The 23,782-nt window shown below is 42.0% G+C and overlaps 1 protein-coding gene across 3 annotated transcripts; it reads left to right on the top strand.

Moving 5' to 3' along the window:
* Positions 1-5,651: 5,651 nt before the first annotated feature.
* On the top strand, positions 5,652-23,532 carry MACIR (macrophage immunometabolism regulator). 3 transcript variants are annotated; one of them, XM_063180586.1, is made up of 3 exons: positions 5,652-5,887; positions 8,535-8,539; positions 21,189-23,532. In XM_063180586.1, exons 1-3 carry the CDS (start codon positions 5,755-5,757, stop codon positions 21,831-21,833), a joined length of 783 nt encoding a protein of 260 aa, XP_063036656.1. In that variant the 5' UTR covers positions 5,652-5,754; the 3' UTR covers positions 21,834-23,532. The 3 variants fall into 3 exon arrangements, with proteins under 3 accessions (XP_063036656.1, XP_063036655.1, XP_063036654.1); XM_063180585.1 differs by lacking the exon at positions 8,535-8,539 and having other exon boundaries at positions 5,816-5,891; positions 21,189-21,540; positions 21,886-23,532; XM_063180584.1 differs by lacking the exon at positions 8,535-8,539 and having other exon boundaries at positions 5,816-5,891.
* Positions 23,533-23,782: the final 250 nt, after the last annotated feature.

The following is a 23,782-nucleotide window of genomic DNA, read 5'->3' on the forward strand; positions in this document are numbered from 1 at the left end:
TGCTCTGAAATACAGGAACTGGTTAACACCAAAGCAGTCCAGAGTGTATTACTGTGAAAAAGAGATGTTGAATAAAAAAATAGGGCAAATATTTTATCTATAAAAAGAGAATGTGTGTGTGAATGGCATCAAATGTGGGCCTAGGAGGAGGAAAATGCACTAAATACAGAGAATATCTGCACCATAAAAGCTAGAAGCTAGTGTAGGAAAGACTACAAAGAAAGCTTAAATTCTGCATTGATACAAAACCAGTTCTAAAATGGACTTGCTTTAAAAAAATAAAACCAGACTATTGAAAAATTGTCACAGTACCACACAATGGATGAATATACTATATAGAAATAGACTTCTAATCCCAAGTTCTGAAAAATTAGAATTCACAGATCTCCATCCTGTTCAGTCAAAGAGATAAGTCACTGACAAGAAAACAAGATATTTGGGTGACATACATTTTGGAACAGATCCAGAATACTTTAAATATAATGGTGGTATCTTTGCTTCCAACAAAGCTTGTTTGGTCTGTATGCACCTGTCTTACCCAATTTCCTATTTCATCTCTCCAGAAGGAATAAATGTTCCTTTCTTTAATAAAGTTATTATTTGTTTACTAATACAAGTACTAAAAATTTGTGACTCTTTTAAAATCTGAGTATAAGTCCATTCAGACTTACTGTCTTATTTGTTTTCAGACTCTAAACAGCTTTTTCATTTTTCTTTTGGGTGAAGGCTGGGAATATACTTAGACTTAAATTACTATATGTAATACTACCATAAATTACTTTAAAAGGCTACTCTGGAAAGCATTTTGAACTCTATGAATTTAAACTACGTCTGTAGACATTTTTAAAGAGCACTCACACAGAACATATAGAGTTACAAATACTGAAAAGCAAAAATGAAAATAAATTAGAAAATCCAACCAAGAGAATTCAAAAGACTGAGGTGACATTGGATTTGAAACAGAATAGAATAAAAAAATAACCTGGAGGTTCCTGTCTTTTCTAGCTTTGATATTAGTTGTGAAAAATGCCAATCACTTGTTTTTAAAATTTTAAAAGTTTAATAGTAATAAAATGGTTATAAAAATAGTAGTACAATTGGAGTAATAACAATTTGGAAAAATTGAATTAGGACAATATGAGACAATAAAAACAAACAGTTACGGACCTCCGGGTACCTTTTTCTGGGCATCACGAGCCGTAAATGGACACCTGTTAACAAAGGATTAACCCTTAAAAACAATAGTCTGTTGCATATTCACACACTTCATACATGATGCATAAATGCCATTCAAACACAGGATTCTGTCTGGTCATCGTCAGCTTCTTCCTCCGAATCCTAACAGCACCTTCGAGGCGGGAAGAAGTTAATTTCTTCTGATAAGAAGGCAATAAATACTTTTTCTCTGAAAGATTCAGGCGTCCTGTGGCTGCTATCTCGCTGCAAGTCCTTTCTTTAAAAAAAAGTATCCTACATAGCATAGTTTCTATTTTAACATTTTTTATAACCTAAAACTATATTTAACACAGTACTTAAGAGAATTAATACAGCATTACTTTCTTACACAACACATATAATATTCATTTTAATATTTGCGAAAAGCCAATAATAAAATACATGCATTTCTCAGATAGTTACGAGTACTATCTGGAAGTTTTAGTACGAGGACTAAAACTATGTGCTGTTTTAGGTCACAAAAATTAAGAACAATGCTAAGGCACCTGAATACATCCAGAAGAAGACAACCAAGCAGGTAGAAGGGCTGGAAGGCCTATCCTGCGAGGAGTGCTGGGGTTTGGAGAGAAGGAGGCTGAGGGGCAACATCACTGCTGTGTTCAGTTGCCAGAGGAGGGGAAATGAGGAAGTACATGCTGAGCATTAAGAAGCATTTTCTTTCTGAGAGGACAGTAAAACCCTGGCACAGGCTTTCTAGAGAGGTAGTTAATACCCTGAGCCTGTTGGTGGTCAAAAATAGGCATCTGGATAATGTCCTTTGTTGCAGTGTGGCAGGGTGGTAGAAATGCTGCAGCCTTCTTTGAAATGTCTCCAGAAACTGCTCAGAGTAAGGCCAGAAGAAGCCATTTCAAGTCCATACACACACATGCCACAGATAGCTCAGCAGTGGAACAGGAAGGGTCTTTGTATGATATATTCCAGCGAGGGTTTGTTACATCCACCATGCCAAAAGAACCACAGACAAAAAAGAAAACTATGCGGTCTGCACGACTTAAGAATGGGGTCAGTGACCAATGACCTGAGGGCACAGGGGCGGGCAAAGGGCAGGGCAAAGGGCAGTAACCTGTAGCGGAAAAGAGAGATGAATAATTGGGGTGCAGTGTCAACTGGGCATTGAGGGAGGCAATCTAATGTAGATTGGCAGCAGTGCTGCAGAGCATCATGGGTTAAGTCCACTGTATCAGCCTAAATGGGGAAAACTCTATGATACAGTCTTCCAAGGCAAGGCTTTGGGGATTTCCCTGAGGGGGAGGAGTCAGAGGATTCCACAGTTCTTCATAATGGGCTTTAAATTTGGTCAGCCCTAAAGTGGTCAGGCAGTTAAAGCAGATGATCACTGTAGGTCACAACTCTTCTATTCTATTCACTGCCATACATTTTAAACTCAACATAGGCTATGCAATCAATCCAAAAGCAATAAGGTTAAACAAGGATCATAGGAACACACAGTAACTCAGGATGGAAATGGCTTCAGGAAGGCTGTGGTGCAATGTCTTGTTCAAATCAGGTTCATCTGTGGGACCAAACAATGTCACTTAATCCAGCTTGCACTTGAGAGCCTTGAAGAATGGAGACTGCACCAACTCTGTGAGCAACCAGGTCCACTTTTAGACATGTCTTCATCACTTCTCTTGCTTTTTAACAATGCACAGTTTGATTTTGATAAACTTACTTAACTTCAATAAACAGCCTACAGCAACATTGGCAAGTATTTTCTGTTGTCTCTCCCTATACATGCGCACACTAAGTGCAAATTTTTCTAAAGACGGGTCCAAAATTTCACTTCCCTTTCCCAATAACTTTTAGATCTCAAGGACAGAGTGTGTCTTTTCACGTTAAATAGTTCTGTTTATAGTTTGAGATGCTCTGAATCACAGCTAGTACTAACTGAAGATCTGCAAAATGCACAAGGTTCTAAACCCACTGCTTTTTCATATTCTTCCCTGTGTTTGTGTCCATTGGACAAAATTCACCTTGCTTAAATAGCTGTTATTACAGCTGAAATCAGCTTAATTAGGCAAAAAAGTAAATTTGGCCCAATAAGTAAATCAAGGGATGCTTTTTACACTTATTAAACTTTCTAAAGTTAAATTCTTAACTGTTATATAAAAATTAAGATGGTATTTTAATAAATGATGTGCTTTAAAATTTTTGTTTAGGTTTTGAGTTGATTTTCACTGTACCCACTGGCCTGCTGAGTTTTTAACTTAGCCAAATAATCTTCTAAGAAATTACTAAACTTTTTTATTTGGATGGAAAAGTTGCAAGTTATATGGCAACATGTAATATTTCTTTCTTTGTCTTTTAATATGAAAATACTCTTTCTGTGCCACCCACCTGCCACCACGCCCCCCAATATAACGCTCTTCTGCCACATCAGCCATACCCTCCTCAGAGGTGCTTTTCTCTTCCCTGCCCCCTCTCAAATTAGTGCCTTGGTTTTTATCCTGTATGTAGTTCTGGATTTTCAGCAAAAGTTGTGTTTTCAAAATAATGGCTACAATCCTTCAAAAGCAAAAGAAAAGTGAGTATTTAGTAAAAATGTTTGTCTCATCAGGCTTTGTGATTAAATCCATGTAAAGAGAGCCAAAGAAACACAATGAGTAAATATTCTATAAATTGCTCAGCTTTCAGCTGTTGAATTTAGCAACTTCACTAATGCTCAAAACACCATAGCAGTTTCCAATGTACAAACATGGAATACAGGAATAGCAAGAAAAATAAGCCTTTTGATAAAAGGACTTGTGGGATAATAAATCAAGAGGCGCTTGAAGAGGATAGCAGAAATTGAGCTGTTTTCCATGTATTTTACCTTTAATACTGTGTTTACTTACAAATTGTCTTGTATCGTCCTTCTAATTGACAGTCATTGATGTGGAAGCTACTGATGAGCACAGTCTAAGATGTTGGTATTTCACGTTCTAGCCAGGATGATGCAGAGAAAATGGCTTGTAACAGTCTCTGTGTTGCAACAGGACTACAGAGTGTTAATTAGATCATATATGGGAAAACAAAGGCCAAGTTTACTAAAGTATCTTTATTTTTCACGTAAAATCTTGGATGCCTTGATAAACATTGTGAAAAAGCAATGAAATACAGTAGTTTAACTTCAGAAAATCTTAACAGATGATTGCATTGAAAACGCAAAATTTTGAAAATTGTGGATTTAGGAAACTGTAGGCTCATTTTCAAATATTTGGTTTGGAATTTGAATACTAGCTTTAAGTCTTCAAGATTTTTCTTTCTTCTGGTGCCTAGGAATTTAAAAGTTTTGCACCATGTTAATTCTGTCAATGTGATAATGTTAATAAATTTTACAGCTAATTAAATACTAAAATATCCTACTGCTGCCTGCCCTCTTCTCCTTGGAACTCCATTGCAGAGTCTGACTGAAAACTCATTTGACAGTGAGAGCAGGAAGTTGTTGGGAGGAAGTTTTTGGAAGAAAATTGTGATATACTAACTCACAAGATCTTACAGCCACATTTGTGCCTTGGGACAATATAGGAAGATGGGATTTCTCGCTCAGGCCAGTATTGCAGATGTCAACATGAACCAAAGGCGTTTGTGTACTGTGAGCAACATGGATCATCATAACACCCCAAACTACACTCCAGGTTCCTTTTCTTGGACTGCTGATTGACCAGATACACTCCCCGTGTTGTGTGCTAAATTTACAAATTTAGTTTTTAGAGTGCTTTTGTGATCTTGCAAACCCTATGACTCTTAATGGCTTGCAGAGCCTGTAATTAAAATTCTTTATAAAAACATTGGGGTTTATTTCTCTGTTGTTTATTCTAGCTGAAAATTCCAAGGAATACAAATTCCAGGAGCATTTGGGTGCATAGTGGTTAGTCTGTGTGCATATGGAATCCCAACACCCTTCAGTGCAATTCAAGACCAGAGCACCTGCAACTTTCTTGGCAGGATTATTGGGACTAGAGGGAGAACAAAATGGGGCATTGGTATGGGGGTCATCGATGCCTTCCCAATCAGACTAATAAACTTTAGCTGTGTGTTTGAGTCTTTAAAGACTCATTTTCAGAAACAAAATCTAGCTTAACTCCACACCTAGGGGTTTAAGAGCTGTGTGGTAGAGTTCATAACTATTATTAAAGGGGAAAACCAGGACTATGACATCAAGCTTTTTCTTCCCCTTTCCTTTTATTTCACTTGCAAAAGCCAAGTTAAGCAATTGTTTGCAAGGTTTGCTGCAATAATAGCAGCTTTGCCTGTGCAGCAAAATGCAATAGAGAAATTATCTATTTGGTTGTTGGCAAAACCCATTACTAAAGGTTTGTTATCTAGTCGGCGTTCAAACTTTGTCGGCTGTTTGGAAATACTACGGAAGTGGGCGGTATGCTCGTGATGAGACAGTCACCAACAGATGGTTGCTTGATCCATTCTTACAGGTATATACGACGCAAGAATGGTATAGGAGACTAACGCTTATTAAACCACCCTGAAGACAGCTGAAAAACACCGAGGCTCACGCCAAGAAAGAAGGCGGCGCTCGGAATGGCCTGGATGTACTGCACGGAGCCGCCGCCACGCTCCGCCCTCAGCCCGGCGCCGGGCGGGCCCTGGGAACCGGAGCGCCCCGCACGCCGCCCCCGGCAGCTGCTGCCGCGCGGACCCCGCGCGCTGGGCCGCAGGTACGAGCGACCGGGAAGTGAGGCCAGGCTCCGCGGCCTCCGGCCCTGCCCTCGGTTCCCGGAGCTGGGTGGGCCCAGGGAGGGGCCGTAGGGCGGGAGTCTTCTTGGGTAGGCGGTGGTGCCTACCCAGCGGGGAGGGCTAGGGTGCCGTGCGGATCGCACCTCCCGAGGGCGGAGGAGCCCGCTCCCGGCGGCCGTATGGCGCGCCGGCTGGGGGCCGGATGAGCCGTGCCCGGGCAGCGCCAGGTCCCTTGGTGCGGGCAGCGGCCCTGCGCTCTTGCGGGCCCCGGAGCTCGCCCTGCGGCCCCGACTGCGGCGGGGCTGAGCCGGTAGCGGCGAGCAAGGCAGCCCGGCCGCCCCAGGAGAGCCGGATGCTTGGTGGTGATTCCCATGTGTATAGGGAACCCGGAGAGTTGCCATGCGGGGCCTGCAGGCTGCGCTGAGGCTGCTCCTGAGCGCTCTCCGTGCCACCCGATGGGTGACAGTCTAAGTAGTGCAAAAGCCCAGAACTTACTCTTATGCAGTTATATCTAGTATTAGTGTAAGTATGCATTTAGTACGCATAACCGTCTCCTCAGTTGCAGTTTAAAGCACACTGGCAGCCCCATACTCAGACAAGTGATAAACGTGAATATGATCTTACTATTGAATCTGACAATGACAATGTGCACTAGGGCACAGCTTTCTGTGGGTAACTGTTGTATTAGTTTGTAATAAATTTTGTTTAGTGAAGAGTAGACAAGAGTTTTGTCTTAATATTTACTGTATGGCCTGTGAAGCTCACAGACTGTGCTTTGCACTCAAAGGTGTATTAAAGTATTACTTCAGAGCATTAAACTTGCTAAGCTGCTTTGGTTCATTAGCAGGCATGTTTTTCCAGTTCTGTCTCTGTACATTTACTGGAAAAGTGTTTTTGAACAGCTGCAGTCCTGTTTTGAGTGGTATGCAGAATGTAGGAAAACAATCTCAGATCTTAAGTCTCTGTATATATTACTTATATGCTGGTTTATATGTATTTTGCCTAACATAAATGTATTCTTTATTACAAAGAAAAAGAGAAATTATGAACACTAACAAATGCTTCTTATAAGCATGTCTTTGTTACTGTATTTTCTAAAGTGGGCCAGGACGTCATACATGTTTGCTTGTATAGCTGCATGCAGAAAGCTGCTTCTCCCACCACCCTCCTGCTGTTGGTATATTTGGAACCATATTCCGGCTAATGGGGTGTGCTTGCTTCAGTTGTCTCTTTTCTCCCTTGAGGAAGGGCATTTGTTGATAATGAAGATAGAGGAGCGTAGTTCTCACAGTGGCTTTGAAGCAGAGAAATGAGGCAGTGGCAGTGCAATCACTGAAATTAAGCTCTTGTGTAAGAGTACTGACGTTATAGTGCAGCTTTCTGTACATTCTTGTTTTTGATCAGCCTTATGCTGCTGGTTTGGCCACCAGCAATATGCAAATGAGGTATGATATTGCAAAGTCAGATGAATCAGAACTGAGTGTTCCAGGAGGCAGATTTCTCTTCACACTAGTTGTAAGTTTAATAGAAATGCACTGTGACTGCATGTACTGCATGTTGGGCTTTCATTAATTGTTACTCTCTGCTTGCATTACTCTTGTTTTAAAGCAGCATTTAAGTAAGGGAAGGAGCATTTGAGAAGCAGACAAAAACCAGAACTTTAAAGCCTTTATGTACATTACTCTAGTGAGCTTGAGAAAGTGACCTTTATCAATGTGGATTGTATAAGTGAACGTGAAACGGATGCTTTAAGTTTTGAGTTTCGTATTTTCCAGATTCTGTACTGCATTCGTATATAACTCTGACCTTCATATAAAGTGTTAGCAAATTCTCTTCGCAGTTTAGTTAGACAAAATAATCCTTTTCCAACCTGAGAACCAAGGACACCATTGCAGCTTCAGGCCCAAAAAGTATTAACAATAGCGAATTGAGGAGAGCCAACTGGGAGGATGGTACTTGATTGCCTGAAGCTGTAATAGGACAATTAACCCCAATATATAAATTGAACAAAACTTATAAAAATGTGAAACATCGTGACCAGTTACTCATTCTGGGTGTAGCCAGAGCCAGGCCCTTGTACTGCCCAAGGTATATCCTTTGAAGGCCTTTTTATTAAATACCTTCTTTATTCCTTTAACACTGTCTAGCCTCTGTTTCTAGGTAGCCGCTCAAGGCATCAAAACCTTTCCACCAAATATCTAAATATCTGCTGCAGATGGTAGCAAGGTAAGACAGAGAACAAGTGACTTAAAGTGCTTCCATTAAAAAAAACTGAAAAAACTAAATTGCATTGGTTGAATATATTTTTCATAATATTTATGAGTAGGTCTATTTTTAAAGTTTCCTTGCTTGAATAGCTGTTCCTAGTCAAAAGCTGAATATGGTATGGTGTAGGCTGATCATTTCAAAATAATGTCCCCAGAGCTGCACTAACTTGTAAGTATAGAATACCACCCAACCTGAATTTCTTTTCTAACACAGAAACATTGGACACCCATAGTCTCTTTGGTTCTTAAAGAAAAGAAATCAGTATTTAGTGAAAACTGGAATACTTCAAGCACTCTCCTTTTGTTTGTTTGTTTCTGTCTCTTATTTTTGAAAGGTGATTCAGTTTTTTTTGACAGCTCAGGTTGTTTGGTGTCTTCCCAGGTGGGCTAACCTGAAAGTAAGAACTACAAAAATTAAACTTAGATTTTAGTAGATGAAAAGATGGAAGATCAAAAATACAGAGAAGTAAAAATGAAATTATAAGGGAAACATTATTTTACATACTAATCCAATAAAGAATAAAAATTATATGTGTTACAATATGCATCAGCTACTTTGCACGTATCTCACAGTTTCATTTTTTGATGAGTCAGCATAGTAAACAACCACCTTTATGCTGGCCAGGAGAATCATTTTACTGACGAAGTGAAGGGGAAGTGTTTGTCTGTGATTCAATCCAACAAGGGAGTCTCATTGTCCATGTGGAAGGCTCTAAATATTTTAGAGAACTTATGGTCTGTTAAACACTTCTGTCCAGTGTTGCGTGGCAGAGAGATGTTAAATGGCCTTCTTTCCCACCATTTTATTTCACTTCCCTGCTTGCTAAGTCTGCTCATACAAAATTCATTAGTCTGGTCAGACTTTACATTCCATGTGTCTCTTTTGTTTGTAAATCCTATGCTCTGTCATACTGATCTGGTCTGAGGTAGTCAGTTGTGTTGCTAGCTGTAGCTTCTCAGTAGTGCACTTGTGACAGTCTTCAATTTTAAAAGGTAGTTTTCTGGATCATAATAGTTTTCTTTTTAAAACTTTTAGTAACAAGAATTTAAAAAACTGGTTCCTGCTACTTGGAGTAGGGGCATATTAGTAGAAATTGATGCAATCATCTTTTCAGAAAGAACACTTCGTAAATTATTGCCTGGTATACTGGGTACCTGAATGGCTTAATTTTTTACCTGTTGACAAGAACAGACCCCCTCCCTCCAATACACACACACACACACACACACACACACACTTTACTAGTTGTTTCGTAGGCTGTTGTTTTACATTACATTCTGAAGTTACTGCACTGGCTTTATTAATTCAGTAATATCAATTCATGTTTTCTTAAGGTCTGTAGGATTATAGTGTATGTTTTATGCATGATTTTGTTTTCTTGCATGTAATCTTGAGGAAGTAAATCTGTGCTACACTTAGTTGTTACTCCATCTGAATGTTGTCTTATGTGGTGCAACAATTTCATGTTGCCCCCATTCTCTTTTGCTTAGAGGAGTATGGAATTTCTTGTAAGGAACTGCAAATGTTTTTTTTCCTTCAGACTGCAAAGGGAATGATGTAGACCTTATCTTTCACTCTTCACAAAGAGACAGTTGAAATAATTAAAGGTGTCCTGGCTTCACACATGCTGGGTTATTTCACTTACTCCTGATGTCTAACAGATAAACATTTTGTCTTTTAAGTGCATTTTTTATGTCAAGTAATGGCAGCACAGAGAAGGGAAAATGTCAAAACTGGCTTGATATCTCTGTTCAGTATGTTTGACTCTTCTACAGATATCACCACTGCCATCTCCATTCTGCTTTTTCTTGTTGCAATTACTATCATTTTATCAATGTGATGTATCTTAGTGATTCTTAACCAAAAGTTTTGCCTACAGGCTTGGCATCTAGGAGGAAGAATCAGTTCTGAAGAAGAAAACATTTACTGAATGGACAGAAATTTAATGCTTATCTAAATGGAAAAAAAGTAGGCATGTTGTAAAATCACTTCAGATTCTAGCTGAGGAGATAAGAAACAATAGAAATGTGAAATTACAGAGAACCAGATACTTTGTTAGGAGTAACTTACAGCAGTTCTAAAATAATGTGGACTTTCTACAAAGCATAAGTGTTATCAAGGGAAAACGCTCTTCATCTTTGTTTTTTTTTCAAATACTGAGTAATTAAAGTTTGTTTTGTATAAGTCACATTTCTTTCCTCAGAAAGACAGTAAATAATGTATGTAACAGGAGAAATAACACTTTATCGGAGAAAAAAAAACTAACACAAGATTTTGAGTGCAATGGAGCACATGGCAAGAAGTCATTTCAACAATAAATTATTTACAGGGCATATATTGTGATATCAGACCCTAGTGTGTCATGCATATGTGTTTTTCATTTGTCCCATGTTATGAAAAGGATATGAATAATATCTGACAATTTTGTGGAAGATTCAATAACCAGAAAATACATATATTTGCAAAATGTGGGAATTTTGATGGTTTTACACAGAAAGAATTATCTCAAGAATATTAATGTATTCTTTGAGTTCATACAGTGATTTTAATAGTTAATCTAGTATTTATCTTCATTCTTTCTCTGCTCTGTGTTTTAGACAATTTTCTTAGCATTTATATAGATTGGGTCTGGTTACTTCACATACAGAGCTTGCTTTAAATACACATAGAATTGATAAAATCTTGCAAAATCTCATTGAATTTTATTCTGAAGGCCATTCTAGTAGGTATTCGTCAAATTAATTTTGTTGGTAAGAATTAATGCTTTCCTACTTTCAGTTACTTTGCATATGTTTTTAATATGTGGACTAGCAGCAAAGGATATGCCATCTTGTTCTTAAGTCTCCTTGGTTAGACTAAATAATAATCGTCAGTTATAAATTGTCTTTAATTGGCATCATTCTGTTGTCATTCTGTTTGAGAGGCAAGAAGACAGGCCAGCAGTGATCTGAAGAAGTAACCTTTCTAAACTGAAGTACTGTTTTTTGCAGTGTTATTACTGATGAGCTTGTACTTGTAAACAGCAGTGAACATAACAGAAGTTATCAAATGCTTTATAACAATAGAAATGTCCTAAAAATACTGTCAAAAAGTTTTAACTATCTGTTTATAGGTGATGGTACAGACACTTACTGTGAAGCTCATATTATTTTTTATTTTTTTAATAGGAGTTTTCTAAATAATGTCTTTATAGTGTTTTTGGCTTTTTTTCCCAGATAAGGATACAAATCACTTTGAAGCCATATGGCAGCTTGAATAACTGGCTTAAAAGTCTTGGGAAGGAAGAGCTGAACACCTACATGCTGAATTTTGGTCCTTTGCTTATGGAGCTGGCCAGTCATTTCGTGTCACTGGCTAGCAGTCTCTAGCTCAGTCCCTTTAGTTTTTGATGTGTGTGGCACCAGTTTCTGATGCTGATGTTGCTTTCGAATGTTTGACAGATGTATTGGTTTTGATACTGTTCTTCACACTGCAGCACAGAATGGGAGTCCTGCAGTTTCAGAACCTCAAGTACTTAGGCTGGACCTTGCTGTCTTGAGGACTTTCTGCTCTGATTTTCCTTTGTACTGGTTTACAGTGAGGGTAGTTATTGTGCAGTGAACTGCTGACTCCTTCCCTTCTGCGTGGTTACTCTTCCATGTTGATTGCTCTTGGTTACCAGAGCACATGCCCATGTTTCAAACATAATTTATTAACTTTAAAAGCTGTGTTCTGAGAAGAGCAGCCTTTGTGTTACTTTCAGATTTTGAACACCAAAAGCGCATGAAGATAATCTTCCTCCTTCCTCTTCTTTAGGGCACATACTGCTGTGACAAGTGATTTGTTTGTTCTGGGCTTGTTTGTTTATTTGTTTGTTTTGTTGGGTTTGCTGTTTATATGTGACTAGGTAATATGATTCATTTTCAACCTTGCAGTATGTCCATTTTATTTATACATTTTCTAGCATAATTTCAGTTTCTTTTAACAGAACAGATTGAGTCTTTCTGGAAGGTTCCAGGAGAGATTTCTAAACTGCAGGGTAAAACTTGGAAATTAAGAGCAAGAACAGATACTTGGGTTTCTAGCCTAAAATCACAGGGTAGCTGAAAATTGTAATGCAGAATTTCTGTGTGCTGTGCCTCCAGTAATTGTGGTTCCTGGTGGTACATAATTTCAACTTCAGAAATTGTCATTAATATCTTTGTCTCAGCAGCTGAAGCCTCATCAGATTTACTGTTTCACTGCTTGATATGGTGTTAAAGTAGGAAACAGCTGCTATTTTCTGCTATTCTAAAACTGGTAATTGACTGCATAAATCTATATTGAATTCAATTAAATGTCATGGGAAGCATTATTTAGTTGTGTGGACTTTCTGCAGTGAAAAATTTGGGTGTCTGGTTTACTGCAGTATTTTAATTCTTTATTTGACTGTTTTACTTGTTTTGATTGATTCACAGAATTGTTAGGGGTGGAAGGGATTTCTGGAGACTGTTGCCTTCCGATGCAAGGCAAGGTGACCTGGTTCTGAGGAAACGGCACGGCGACCCAAAGTCTCCAGGGTCGCTCGGGCCAAGTACACACGCAGGCACCAACGTGGTGGACAGTTCAAAGGCCTTTATTGTCCTGTCTTGTCGGGTTTTATACTCGGGAAGGTTTTTCTCTACGTCAGGGAGTCTTACCTTACTGTAATTGGTTAATAAGGAGTCGAAAGTTACTAATGTTAGGGGGGTCTACATTCTTGGGTGATCCCTTATCACTAGGCGTTAGGGGGAGAGGAATCCTGCTGCTTTCCGTGACATCGCGAGATCTTCCGAACGCCTGACCCTATCTACTACATCTCCCCCTCCTTTTTCACAAATGAACGAAGTAGCCATATACATAGGTACTGAGATGAGGCATGAGGTTGTTGACAAAGAAAGGGGTTTGGTAAACCTGGGTAGAAAATCTTGTGACTGGCAGTGTTCCCCGGTCAAATTCACAGCAGTTGTTGCCGGCCTATGAACAGGATGTTGGCCCGTTCTAGGTGGGTCTGAACGAATGAGACTAGCTTGTTCAGCAGGCATGGTCCGAAGGTGACAGCTAAAAGTAGCATTGCCAATGGACCTATTAGGGTAGAAATTAGGGTGGTTAGCCACGGTGATCGATTGAACCAGGACTCGAACCAACCCTGTTGGGCTTCCCTGTCTTTCTGTCTCTGAGCCAGTCTGTTTCGGAGTTCTGCCATGGAGTCTCTCATGACTCCCATGTGGTCTGCATAGAAGCAGCACTCCTCCTTCAAGGTGGCACACAGGTCCCCTTGCTGCATGAACAGGAGGTCTAGTCCTCGCCTGTTCTGCAAGACTACTTCTGAGAGTGAGGAGACTGACTTCTCTAGAAAGGAGATGGATTTCTCGATCCTCTGCAGGTCCTTGTCAATTGTTGCCTGCAGCTGTGACAGTTCTTGGTGCTATGTTGCTAAGGCTGAGACTCCTGTGGCTGTTCCGGCTGCTCCTAGGCCCAGCAGCATTGCGATAGTTATACCTGTTACTATTTCTCTTTTGTGGAGCTGGCTGGGTTCCTCAAAAAGGTGGTACACTTCTTCATCTGCGTGGTACGGGACCCTAGGAACAATCAGAACTTGGACACAAAAGTCGTTAGAGTCATCGAATTTGGCAAGGAACAAACAGGGACTCACTCCAGATCGCTGGCAAACCCACATCCCAGATGCGGATGGGACTACCCACTTATTGTTTTTCCTGTTGGGTTTGACAACTTTGGTGCAGACGTTGCCTTTCTGCCTAGCTAGGGTTGCATTGCCAAAGCATCTGCCCTGGCCTGTGACTCTACTCAGGGTGATTCCTTTGCGGGGGGTGTCCCATCTACATTGGTTGGGTGCATCTGCTGTGGAGTAACTGAAGGGAGTGTTTAAAGCGACTCCTTCGTAAAAGGGAGGTTCGACATCGTAACAAAGCCAGCAGGATTCAGTTAGGTTAGGGTTAGATTCGTTCAGGGATAGGAAGGTAGCTTCTAACATACGAAGGATTGGGTCTGAGTCTGACTCAGCTGAGCGGCCTATCTGAAAGGCTTCCGCGTGGCTGGTCGGGATATCAGCGACCCTTGTGGGCAAGGCTTTGGGGTGGGTTGCGTTTCTCCCTTTTGGCACGCTTTTAATCACTTTGTTGGGTCCGACCGCTCGGGGTGCCAACAGTTGGAGCCTAATAATTCGCACATGCCCAGCACGGTCCCCTAAATCCCCCTTGGCGTGGTGGAGCAGCTGCTGATAGGCGCCTTGGCTGGGGGCAGTTTACTGCCAAGTGGCCTGCCTGGCCACACTTAAGGCACACCATCACACTGGTTATTGCAGTGTGGACTGCTGCTTGGATGGGAGCAAGGTGTTCCTCCTTTGCAACGTGTCTGATCATGTCTGCTGTATTAGACCCAGGTGGCAGTGATCTTAGAATGTTCTTGGTGTCTGAGTTGCATTGCTGGCGTAGGCACTCTGCCAGCACGGGACCCTTAGCCTCCGAGGGTAATGAGGAGGAGTCTAATGCTGCCTGAAGCCTGTCCACAGACTGAGTGAAGCTCTCACTCTCACTCTGTTTTATAGTTGACCATGGTGAGGGTTTGGCTACTACTTTGGCAGTAGCACGGATGGCTTCCCGGGCAGCACGGGTGGTTGTCATAACCTCATGGGCCCGCAAGCCCTCAGCCTGGGCCTGGGGGGTGATCATAGTGGGGTCTCTGCCCATCAGCCTTTGTATGCTGGACCCGTGCAGTGGATGGTCAGCCCCCGTTATCTGGGCTAGCTCCTTTGTGCATTGATCTTCCCACTCTTGTTTAAAAATAATCATTCCTGCCCTATCAAAAATCATTCTGCACGTCTGCTTGATGTCAAAGGGAAGCATGTCATCCCCCCCAAAAACGCTGTCAATAAGTGTGGTAACCATGGCAGAATTAATTCCCTTGTCTGCAATTGCTTTAATAATTGCCTGTACCTCTTTTGGATTCACTGGAGAATAGGTCCTTCTTTGGTTTTTGCCTGCCCCCACCACGTGGACTGGGAACACTAGCTTGGCTGAAGGGGTGTACTCGGCACAGGCTATCTTTATTTTTTGCCAGTCTGTAAGCGGGGTCCGGTCTTTCTCTGATGACTCCTTCACCCATGCGGGAGCGCTGCGACTAGAGACCTTATATGCTGCTGCTCTCCCTCTGTTAAGGCTAGAATCCGAATCGGAGCTCCCCGACTCCCTCTCAGACTTGTCCCGGCTCAAGTCTGAGTCAGAGTCGGAAGCCAAAAGACCGAGCACTTCCGGGCTGCTCTGCCTTTTTCTCGGGCTCCGACCCCGCCCCCTCCTGTGGGGGCGGACCCTTCCCTGCCCCTGGGGTTTCCCGGCCTCCTGCTGGGGGAGGTCCTTGCCTTATATAGGCTTAATTTGAATAGAGCGCTCTGATTGGTCTCACCCTCCACCGCGGGGACTGCCCCCCTCTCCCTGCTCTCCTGCGCATGCGATGTTAAGCAGGCTGACTGTATTTCCGCCCTTTTCCCCCTCTTCTCTTCCGCCCTGACCACGCGGCCGGCCACCATCTTTGAGCCCATACGGCGGCGGAGAGATTTTATCGATCCGGGTGGTTTCTGACCGTCCCGCTGCTTCCCGCACCTCCTCCGCCAGCCCCCCCCAAAAACACTGCGCCCGTTGCTCTGCCTCCTGCGTCGGGTCGGCAATCGGCGGGGGGGGGACGGGTAGAGGAGCCGCGGTTTTGCCGAGAGGCTCCGAGGGGGGGCTGGGATCTGGCGGGCTCCGCGGGGGGGATTGGGGGTCTCCCGGAGGTTTTGGGCTTGGGCCCAGGGGGAGGTGGGACGCGCCTAGCCCCCGCACATTCCCGTCTTCAATCTGATGACTTTCCGGGGTGGTCTGTGTCGTAGCTCCCACCCCCAACTGCGGAATGGCTATTAAACAACTTCTCGCAGCTTTCCAGGTTTCTTGTCGAGCTTTTTGCAGAGCCCGGATGACTCTGCCCCACGATTTTAGGGCTTTCCCCGAGCTGAACACATGGTATCCTTGGCCAGAGTTTTCGTACAATTATCCCACACCTCTGGGTGTACAATATCCACGGGACTTTCTATAGCCCCCAGCTTAATCAATCTCGGCAATGCGAGAGTCATATCTTTAACCTTACATTCAATTCCCCATTGTGCATGCGCTATTGGAATACTGGTTCCAATATTACCAGTTAGATTGTGCCTGGGCCAGTCTGACCCTCGCTGCCGGGCCAAAGGCAGCAACTGCGGTGTATCACCCCAGAGATACCTTGGCTTGCTGGTGGTTGCAGCTGGGCACTGAACAAGTCCAGGCTTGTTAGGAACCCCGTTTACCTCAGGAGGAGAACTTCAGGCGATGGTGAAGAGAAAAAGGAAGGATTCTGCTGGAGGGTTTAATGTCCAGAGGTTTATTCCATGGTTACAGAGGTCTGAACGTGAGCAACTGCTCCAACAGAATGTGGCCGCATGGTCTGATCACCTTTTTAAGCTCAGGGACAGGGGGAGGGGAGGTACAGGTGAGCCACCAACCAGGTGAGAGGGGCAGGGTCTCAGGGGAAGATGACACCCAGACAGGCCAATGACCTCTGGGCATAGGGGCATCCTTTGAACTTGACCAACCACACGAAGCCTTGCTGGAATGTTAAGCCTGATTGACAGGACTCACTCAGCATGGGGGCAAGGGGGAAGGGAGAGAGGCATAGGCACACCTGGGGGGATGACCTGGAAGGCCGAAATGGGACATTACAGCACACCACAACAATGCACCTCACTCACAACCTTTGCAATTGCTTCCATGATTCGAGGGCATCCCCTCCGCTGCACAAGGCCAGCTGTGCAGCCGCCGTCCTCTCTCCACGCGAATCCCCGTTCCCCAGGCGCTGATCGGCTCCCGGAGTTTCGGCACCACTTGTTGCCTTCTGATGCAAGGCAAGGTGACCTGGTTCTGAGGAAATGGCACGGCGACCCAAAGTCTCCAGGGTCGCTCGGGCCAAGAACACACGCAGGCACCAATGTGGTGGACGGTTCAAAGGCCTTTATTGTCCCGTCTCGTCGGGTTTTATACTCGGGAAGGTTTTTCTCTACATCAGGGGTCTTACCTTACTGTAATTGGTTAATAAGGAGTCGAAAGTTACTAATGTTAGGGGGGGGTCTACATTCTTGGGTGATCCCTTATCACTAGGCGTTAGGGGGAGAGGAATCCTGCTGCTTTCCGTGACATCGCGAGATCTTCTGAACGCCTGACCCTATCTACTACAGGAGACCATTTAGTCCAATCCCAGACCATCTAGTCCAACCCCAGAATGCTTAACATGTCATTGGATGAAGTATATCTGCAAAAGTTACAGTACACAAAACTGGTAATGAAGAATCCTCTGTATACCACAACTGAGAATGAAAAGAGACCATTTAAGACTAAAGGAACATTAAAATAGTCTCTCCATAATATAAGTCTGTTAATGGTAAATAAAATCCTCTTTATCAGAACTGTGGGCATTTTGTTTATTCCTAATTTATTAGCATAGGGAGCAGCAGGTTAATTGGGGGCTAAGCAGGGAAGGAGAGATAGGAACGTCAGACCCTAGTCACTTAAATTCAGGGTTAAACCAAGATTCTTTTGGTCTGGGTAGGTGCAAAGGAAAAATGCCAACCAGATGTCTTCAAGAGCTAAAAAATCACAAAGTTTACTAGTGAATTATAGAAGATGAGGAACTTTGTCAGAGGATTTAGTACAATATGAAACACCACAGCAGAGAAATAGCCCACTGAACACAGAAAATGTTAAACCCATTTGGCATTGTCTTCTGTGAAAAGAAAGTTAGAAGGCAAAATAGGGAAAATGTACATAACTACTACCTTCAGGGTTCCAGTGGTGTAAAGCTCCAAGATGGAGGTAGAGTTAGAGAGCAACATGCTTGCGTCATGGTTAGTCTTCTTAAAAACCCTTCCTACCAGGTGGGTCTTTCAGTTGCTCAGCCATTTCGTGGGCTGGGTTAGGCAACACAGGGGGGCTGCCTCCATTGTGCCATTAGTGACAGACACTGTGGGGCTGGGCCAGGGCACCACCTCACCAGAGCAAGGGCTCACCCACCCCCTACCACATATTCCAAGCCCCCAAGAGGTTTTGAAACAGATTTCCACTCTGACAGAACATTATTTGAACTACTCCTTCCCAGTCCCTTCACAGATATTAGGTAATCTTATATTTTTATGCATAAGGCTAGTATTTTCTTTTGCCAAGTGGTAATTGCGCACAGCTCTCTCTCTAATTTAAAACAAATTAATGGAGATCGGTCTTAATGGGATTTTGGGGGGTGTCTTAATTACAGACCATGGAATAAAGTATTTCCTTGTTTGTTGCATCGTTGCTACTTGGCCTGTCACATTCCAAGCCTGAAAATGGCATCAAGTAGTAGCTTCAAAAGTTTGCAAACTCCTGGAAGTGTGTTTTAAGTCAGCCTTATTTGTGAAATATTATTGAGCTTCTGGATGTAGTTTATGATCATATATAATGAATTTTAGTATTTGTTCAGCTTAACACTTGGATGCTAACTTTCCTTCCTTTGTTGCCTTTAAATGTGACATAGTTATGCTGATTTTTTTTGTGAATTATATTGACTACAGTAGCTGACCTTTAGAGCAAAGATGTGTCTGACAATGAAGAAAGCATGGATTTGCAGGAAATGAAGAAAGCAGGTCACAAATGTGACCTGTTTTGTGAAGTAGCTGTGTGAGTGAAATGGTTCAGATGATGCTGACAATAGAAATGAAAGGGAGGCTTTCTGGTGTTCCAGCATCTGCTGGTGTATACTTGCTGGATGGTGACCATATCTTTTCATGTAAGAGGTGATGATAACTTGCAGTGAGCGCTTTTGTTTGTAAAGGCACCAAATAATGTGTTTGGAATAGTAGTGAGGGAAGGGTAAAATGTTTCCAAGAGAAACAGGAAATAACAGATAAATATTGTTTATTCTTAAGATGCTTATAAGAATCTAATGCTATATTCATTAAATACAGTATACTTTGTTAGAAATACATTAGAATCCTATTAGAATAAAAGAGTGTGTGTTTGATTAATTGTGAGTAAGATGATAGGTCAGTTTTCTTGGGAAGTATGTGAAGACTGCTGATGACGTAATCAGACAGGTGTGGAATGGCTAGGATGCCACTGTGAATTTAAAGCAAGCTGTCTGCACATGAGGAAGATGAAAGCATCAGATCAGGTATACTCAGATCAGGTGTGATCCATGGTCATATCTGAATGAGCTCATACTTTTTAGGCATGTTTTTTGAAAGCTTTGTTTGATAATATTGACAGTAGACAAATTACAAAGTAAAGACTGGGGAAGGTGCTGTGGACCTGCTAATGGATGTAGATGCTCCAAGAGGTAAGGGACTACAAAGAATCAAATGCACTAAAAGGCTGAAGAAATGATCCAGAAAGATGTTCCATTTTTGTGTATGATAGTATTAATATGTTTTTAGCTATTTAGAATTATCAGTATCTTTATGGTATCTTCTATTAAAAAACCCACTGTGGTGGTTTGACCAGGAAGAAGTGGGAATTCTGGGATGTTGTGGTCAAACCAATGGGTACTTGGATTTTGATATTGGCACCTGGGGTAGCCAGTGGGTTTTAGGACACACCTCCAAGAACACCCAGGGGTTAAAAGCAGAGCTTCGGGCCTGGGAGGCTCTCTTGGGACTTTGAGGGACGGAGGTCGGATCTCCCTTCCCCCGTCCAGCCGCTGCTGCTGGGCGGGGGAGGGGCAGCCATGTGGTAGGCCTGGGCCTGGACAGAGATGGGAGTGAGAAGGCCTTGGAGGATGGAAGGGTGGAAAGCAACAAGAGACATTGGGCAGCCACCCCCCCCCCCCCCCTCCCTTGGAGACAGAGAGAGAGAGAGAGAGAGAGAGTGCAGCCTGTGTTACCTTGAAATTCAGTAATATGTGCTGGCAGCAGGCAGCCCAGCTGAGGAGATGGGGGGGGTGCAGCCAGGAGTCCAGCCGCCTGGAGGAGTTTTTTAACCCTTTTTTGGACAATGAAAGCCTTACAGAACATTAACCCTTCCTAGACGAGTGATAAGAGTGGAGGAGGTTGAAGGAAATGAACGAGTGATGGAGGTCTGGACCAGAGAGAGAGAGTGAGAGATGTTGAAAGAATGGAGAAGATGGAGTGGCATTTTATGCTGGACTCTTTTGTGTAGTCATGGACAGAGCCATGTTTCCGTGTGATACAGAGACTGAGTCCAGGGGGAGAAATGTCCCAGAGCCAAAGAAGAGTCAGTGTGGGGACCCCTCGGCCCCAGGGGGTATATAAAATATGGGGGGGACGGATGTCCCAGAGGTGAGAAGGTGAGATACTGTGCTTTTCTGGAACTGGACAAAGCATCCTTAAAAAAAGACAGCCCTGGAAGCAGCCCTGATCCCTGTTCGGTGGTGAGAGCACCGAAACAAGGACGGAAGAGGCCACCACGACACATGGAAGGACTCCCTCTCCTCTTGAGGAACTGAAAGTTTGAGCAATCTAAAGGGTGGTGTTGGACCTAGAATTGGTGATTTTGGAGGATGTATTGTATTGGGAATTTAGGGGGGAGGAGGGGGAGAGTTTTTTTTGTGAGGTTTTCATTTTCCTCGTGTTTTTTTTCCCTCTTTTGTGTGTAGTTTTGTAGTTTAGTAATTGTTTGTGTGTAGCTTAGTTAATAAACTTTTCTGTATGTTGAAGTTGGAGCCTGCTTTGTTTATTCCTGGTCACATCTCGCAGCAGACACCGGGGAGAAGGTGTACTCATGGGGGCTCTGGCTTTGCCAGGCCCAAACCATAACACCCAGCCAAGATAATTTTGAAAGACAGATGTCAGTGATAGGTCTGGTACATGACACCGTGCAGAGCTAAGACCAGGCTGAATAGGGAAGTACTGGTTATGACTTCTGGGTGATAAAAAATTCCTTTCCTGTGGTCTTCTCTCAGCCCCTTGTATTGCATTTTCTGATCAAGTTCTGTTTTATTTTTAGGAGCAAAGCTTTGTGTTTAAAATGGAAGTTGATGTGACTGGAGAGTCCAGAACTACCCTCTCCACCCTCTCTGTGCCTCTTGCAGAGGTGAGTTCTGCAGCCAGGACAGAAGCAGAAAAGCCACGCTGTTCCAGCACCCCCTGCTCACCATTGAGGCGGACAGTTGCAGGATATCAGATCCTTCACATGGATTCTAACTACCTGGTTGGCTTCACAACTGGAAAGGAACTGCTAAAATTAGCCCATAAGTATATTGGAAGTGAAGAGAATAAAGGAGAATCTGGTCCTAACTTGGGGTCCAGACATCTTGATTCAGGACTTCCACGTTCCTCGCGTTTGTACAAAACTAGAAGTAAGTACTTCCAGCCCTATGAGATCCCAGCAGTAAATGGAAGGAAGAGGAGACGGATGCCCAGCTCTGGGGATAAATACAATAAAGCTTTACCATATGAACCTTACAAAGCACTTCATGGTCCCCTGCCTCTCTGCCTTTTGAAAGGTAAAAGGGCTCATTCAAAATCCCTAGACTACCTCAATTTAGACAAAATGAGTATTAAGGAACCTGCTGACACAGAAGTGCTACAATACCAGCTCCAACACCTTACTCTTAGAGGGGATCGTATGTTTTCAAGGAATAGCACATGAGCTATCATCTCAAATTTAGAAATTATTTCTGATCTTTTGTCTCTTGCTGCAGAAATCCACTGTTGAAGTGAGTACATGACTGTCCACATTGTAGGTGGTTTTATCAGCTCAGTGTTACCAGGAATACAGTCTTGGCAATGAAGTTTTCTGCAAATACTTGGAGAGTGAAATTTTTCCTGATCCAGCAGCTTCTGATGCAGATTTGACTGCAACTAGTGGATATTTCTTTGGACAGATTTTAACAAAAAAAAAAAAGCTTTTGGTTTTTGGAATTGTTTTTTTTCTGTACTGCTACATCTAGTGTTTACAGTAATTCAGCACTGAAAAATTTGTGGTGTCTGCTTGGTTGTTTCTAATTTTGGCTTGATATTAGAAACTGCTCTTGGATTATTACCCAAGGAGGTTTTTTTTGTTTACTTTTTGTTTCTGTAGTAAAATATATGTGGTTTTCTTGCAGCATGGACGGGAATGTGAGCTTGACTGGATGAACCACTTGCTATTTAAACAATCCAATTCATACATTTTGAGACTGCGCTTGTACTAGTGATGTGGGTGAGATTTATTCGTAAAAGAAATGTTTGCTACTTGAATCCTATCAAAACTGATTTTTTAGTTTCTGCATTGAAGTAATTGTTTTGTCCTTTTTATTCTATAGAACATGTTCAGGATAAATCTTTAAGTTATTTAAAGCAAATCTTTCAAGAAATAAAGTGATTTTTTTGTTTGTTTGGTTTTTGGGTTTCTTTTTTTTTGTTAGATTTTGTTTTTACATTGTCTAGAGACAGAAAATGGAATGTCTGTACTGGTACGTTGGTAATGTTTTTGCTTTTAATTTGTGATTTTCATTTCATCTGTAGTAGCAGAAGGTATCAACTTCAGCATAGCTTTGGAAATTTTGTTTACTTGAAGCACTGAACACAAGCTCTGGAGGGCAGATTTTTTTCTTGACAAGAGTGAAAGTGAAATATTTCTTGTCAGTGTTAAAGAGATGATCTTGAATTTTACAGCAGAATAATGGACTGGTTACTTTTGTTAATAAGTTTTTATTCAACTATGACATCAAATGCAGTTTTGACAGCTGTATTTCTAGATGTGTTTGAAACATTTTGTTTAATTATTTTTTATTTTACTTTAGTTTAAAAATGGAAGTTTTCATACTGTATTTTTTAGATGCAGTCTTGTACTGAAGCAGTACATAATTTGATTTTTTTCCTGATGACCTCTGCAGAAGTTAAAAATAATTTCATATTGCTTTGAAGCATAAATTATTTGATCAGTTTTTTCTGATAGGTTCAAGATTTTTTTTGCTTGTTTGTTTATCACTCAGAATTACTAGAAAGCACTGGTTAGTGCATGTGCTCTGGGAAATGAAGAGTTCTTATGCTGTTGCTCTGCAGTTTAAATGAAGGTAGCCCACTAGTGAGCATTTTGTAGTTTGGTTATCTTTTATAGTTTTATTAGAAAATACAAAAAAACACCAATGTGTATTTTTCAAAGTTAACTGCACTGGTGTAAATTTAATGCATTTAAGATTGATCTTGAAAGTAAAGTCTTCCTATTAGTCTTTAGTTTGAAAAACAGAATACGGTCAAATGCCAAAGAGATGGTGGGTTTATTTAAGGAATAAACACTACTGTTTATTGAAATATGAAATTAATTTGTATTTCTGGCTGAAAAATAAAAAGGATATTATAAACAGCTTTTGTTGTGAATTAATTTGCTGTGTAGGAGAAAAAGAAGACATTAAAAAAAATACAGCTGTAGACCAAGGAATATTTAAAAACAACTTGAAAGTCAGGGTCCTAGATTTCTGTGAAATAGATGCTTAGCTCTGTTCCTTTGTTTTGAGAAAAGGGCCACACATTTACCTTATGTGCATCTTTCTGATATTGTCCAGTGCTATAATTGTATGGCTATACAAAGAGACTGGTTGATGGCTATGTAGCTGA

Source organism: Melospiza melodia, chromosome Z, assembly GCF_035770615.1.
Source record: "Melospiza melodia melodia isolate bMelMel2 chromosome Z, bMelMel2.pri, whole genome shotgun sequence".
NCBI classification, from domain to species: domain Eukaryota; kingdom Metazoa; phylum Chordata; class Aves; order Passeriformes; family Passerellidae; genus Melospiza; species Melospiza melodia.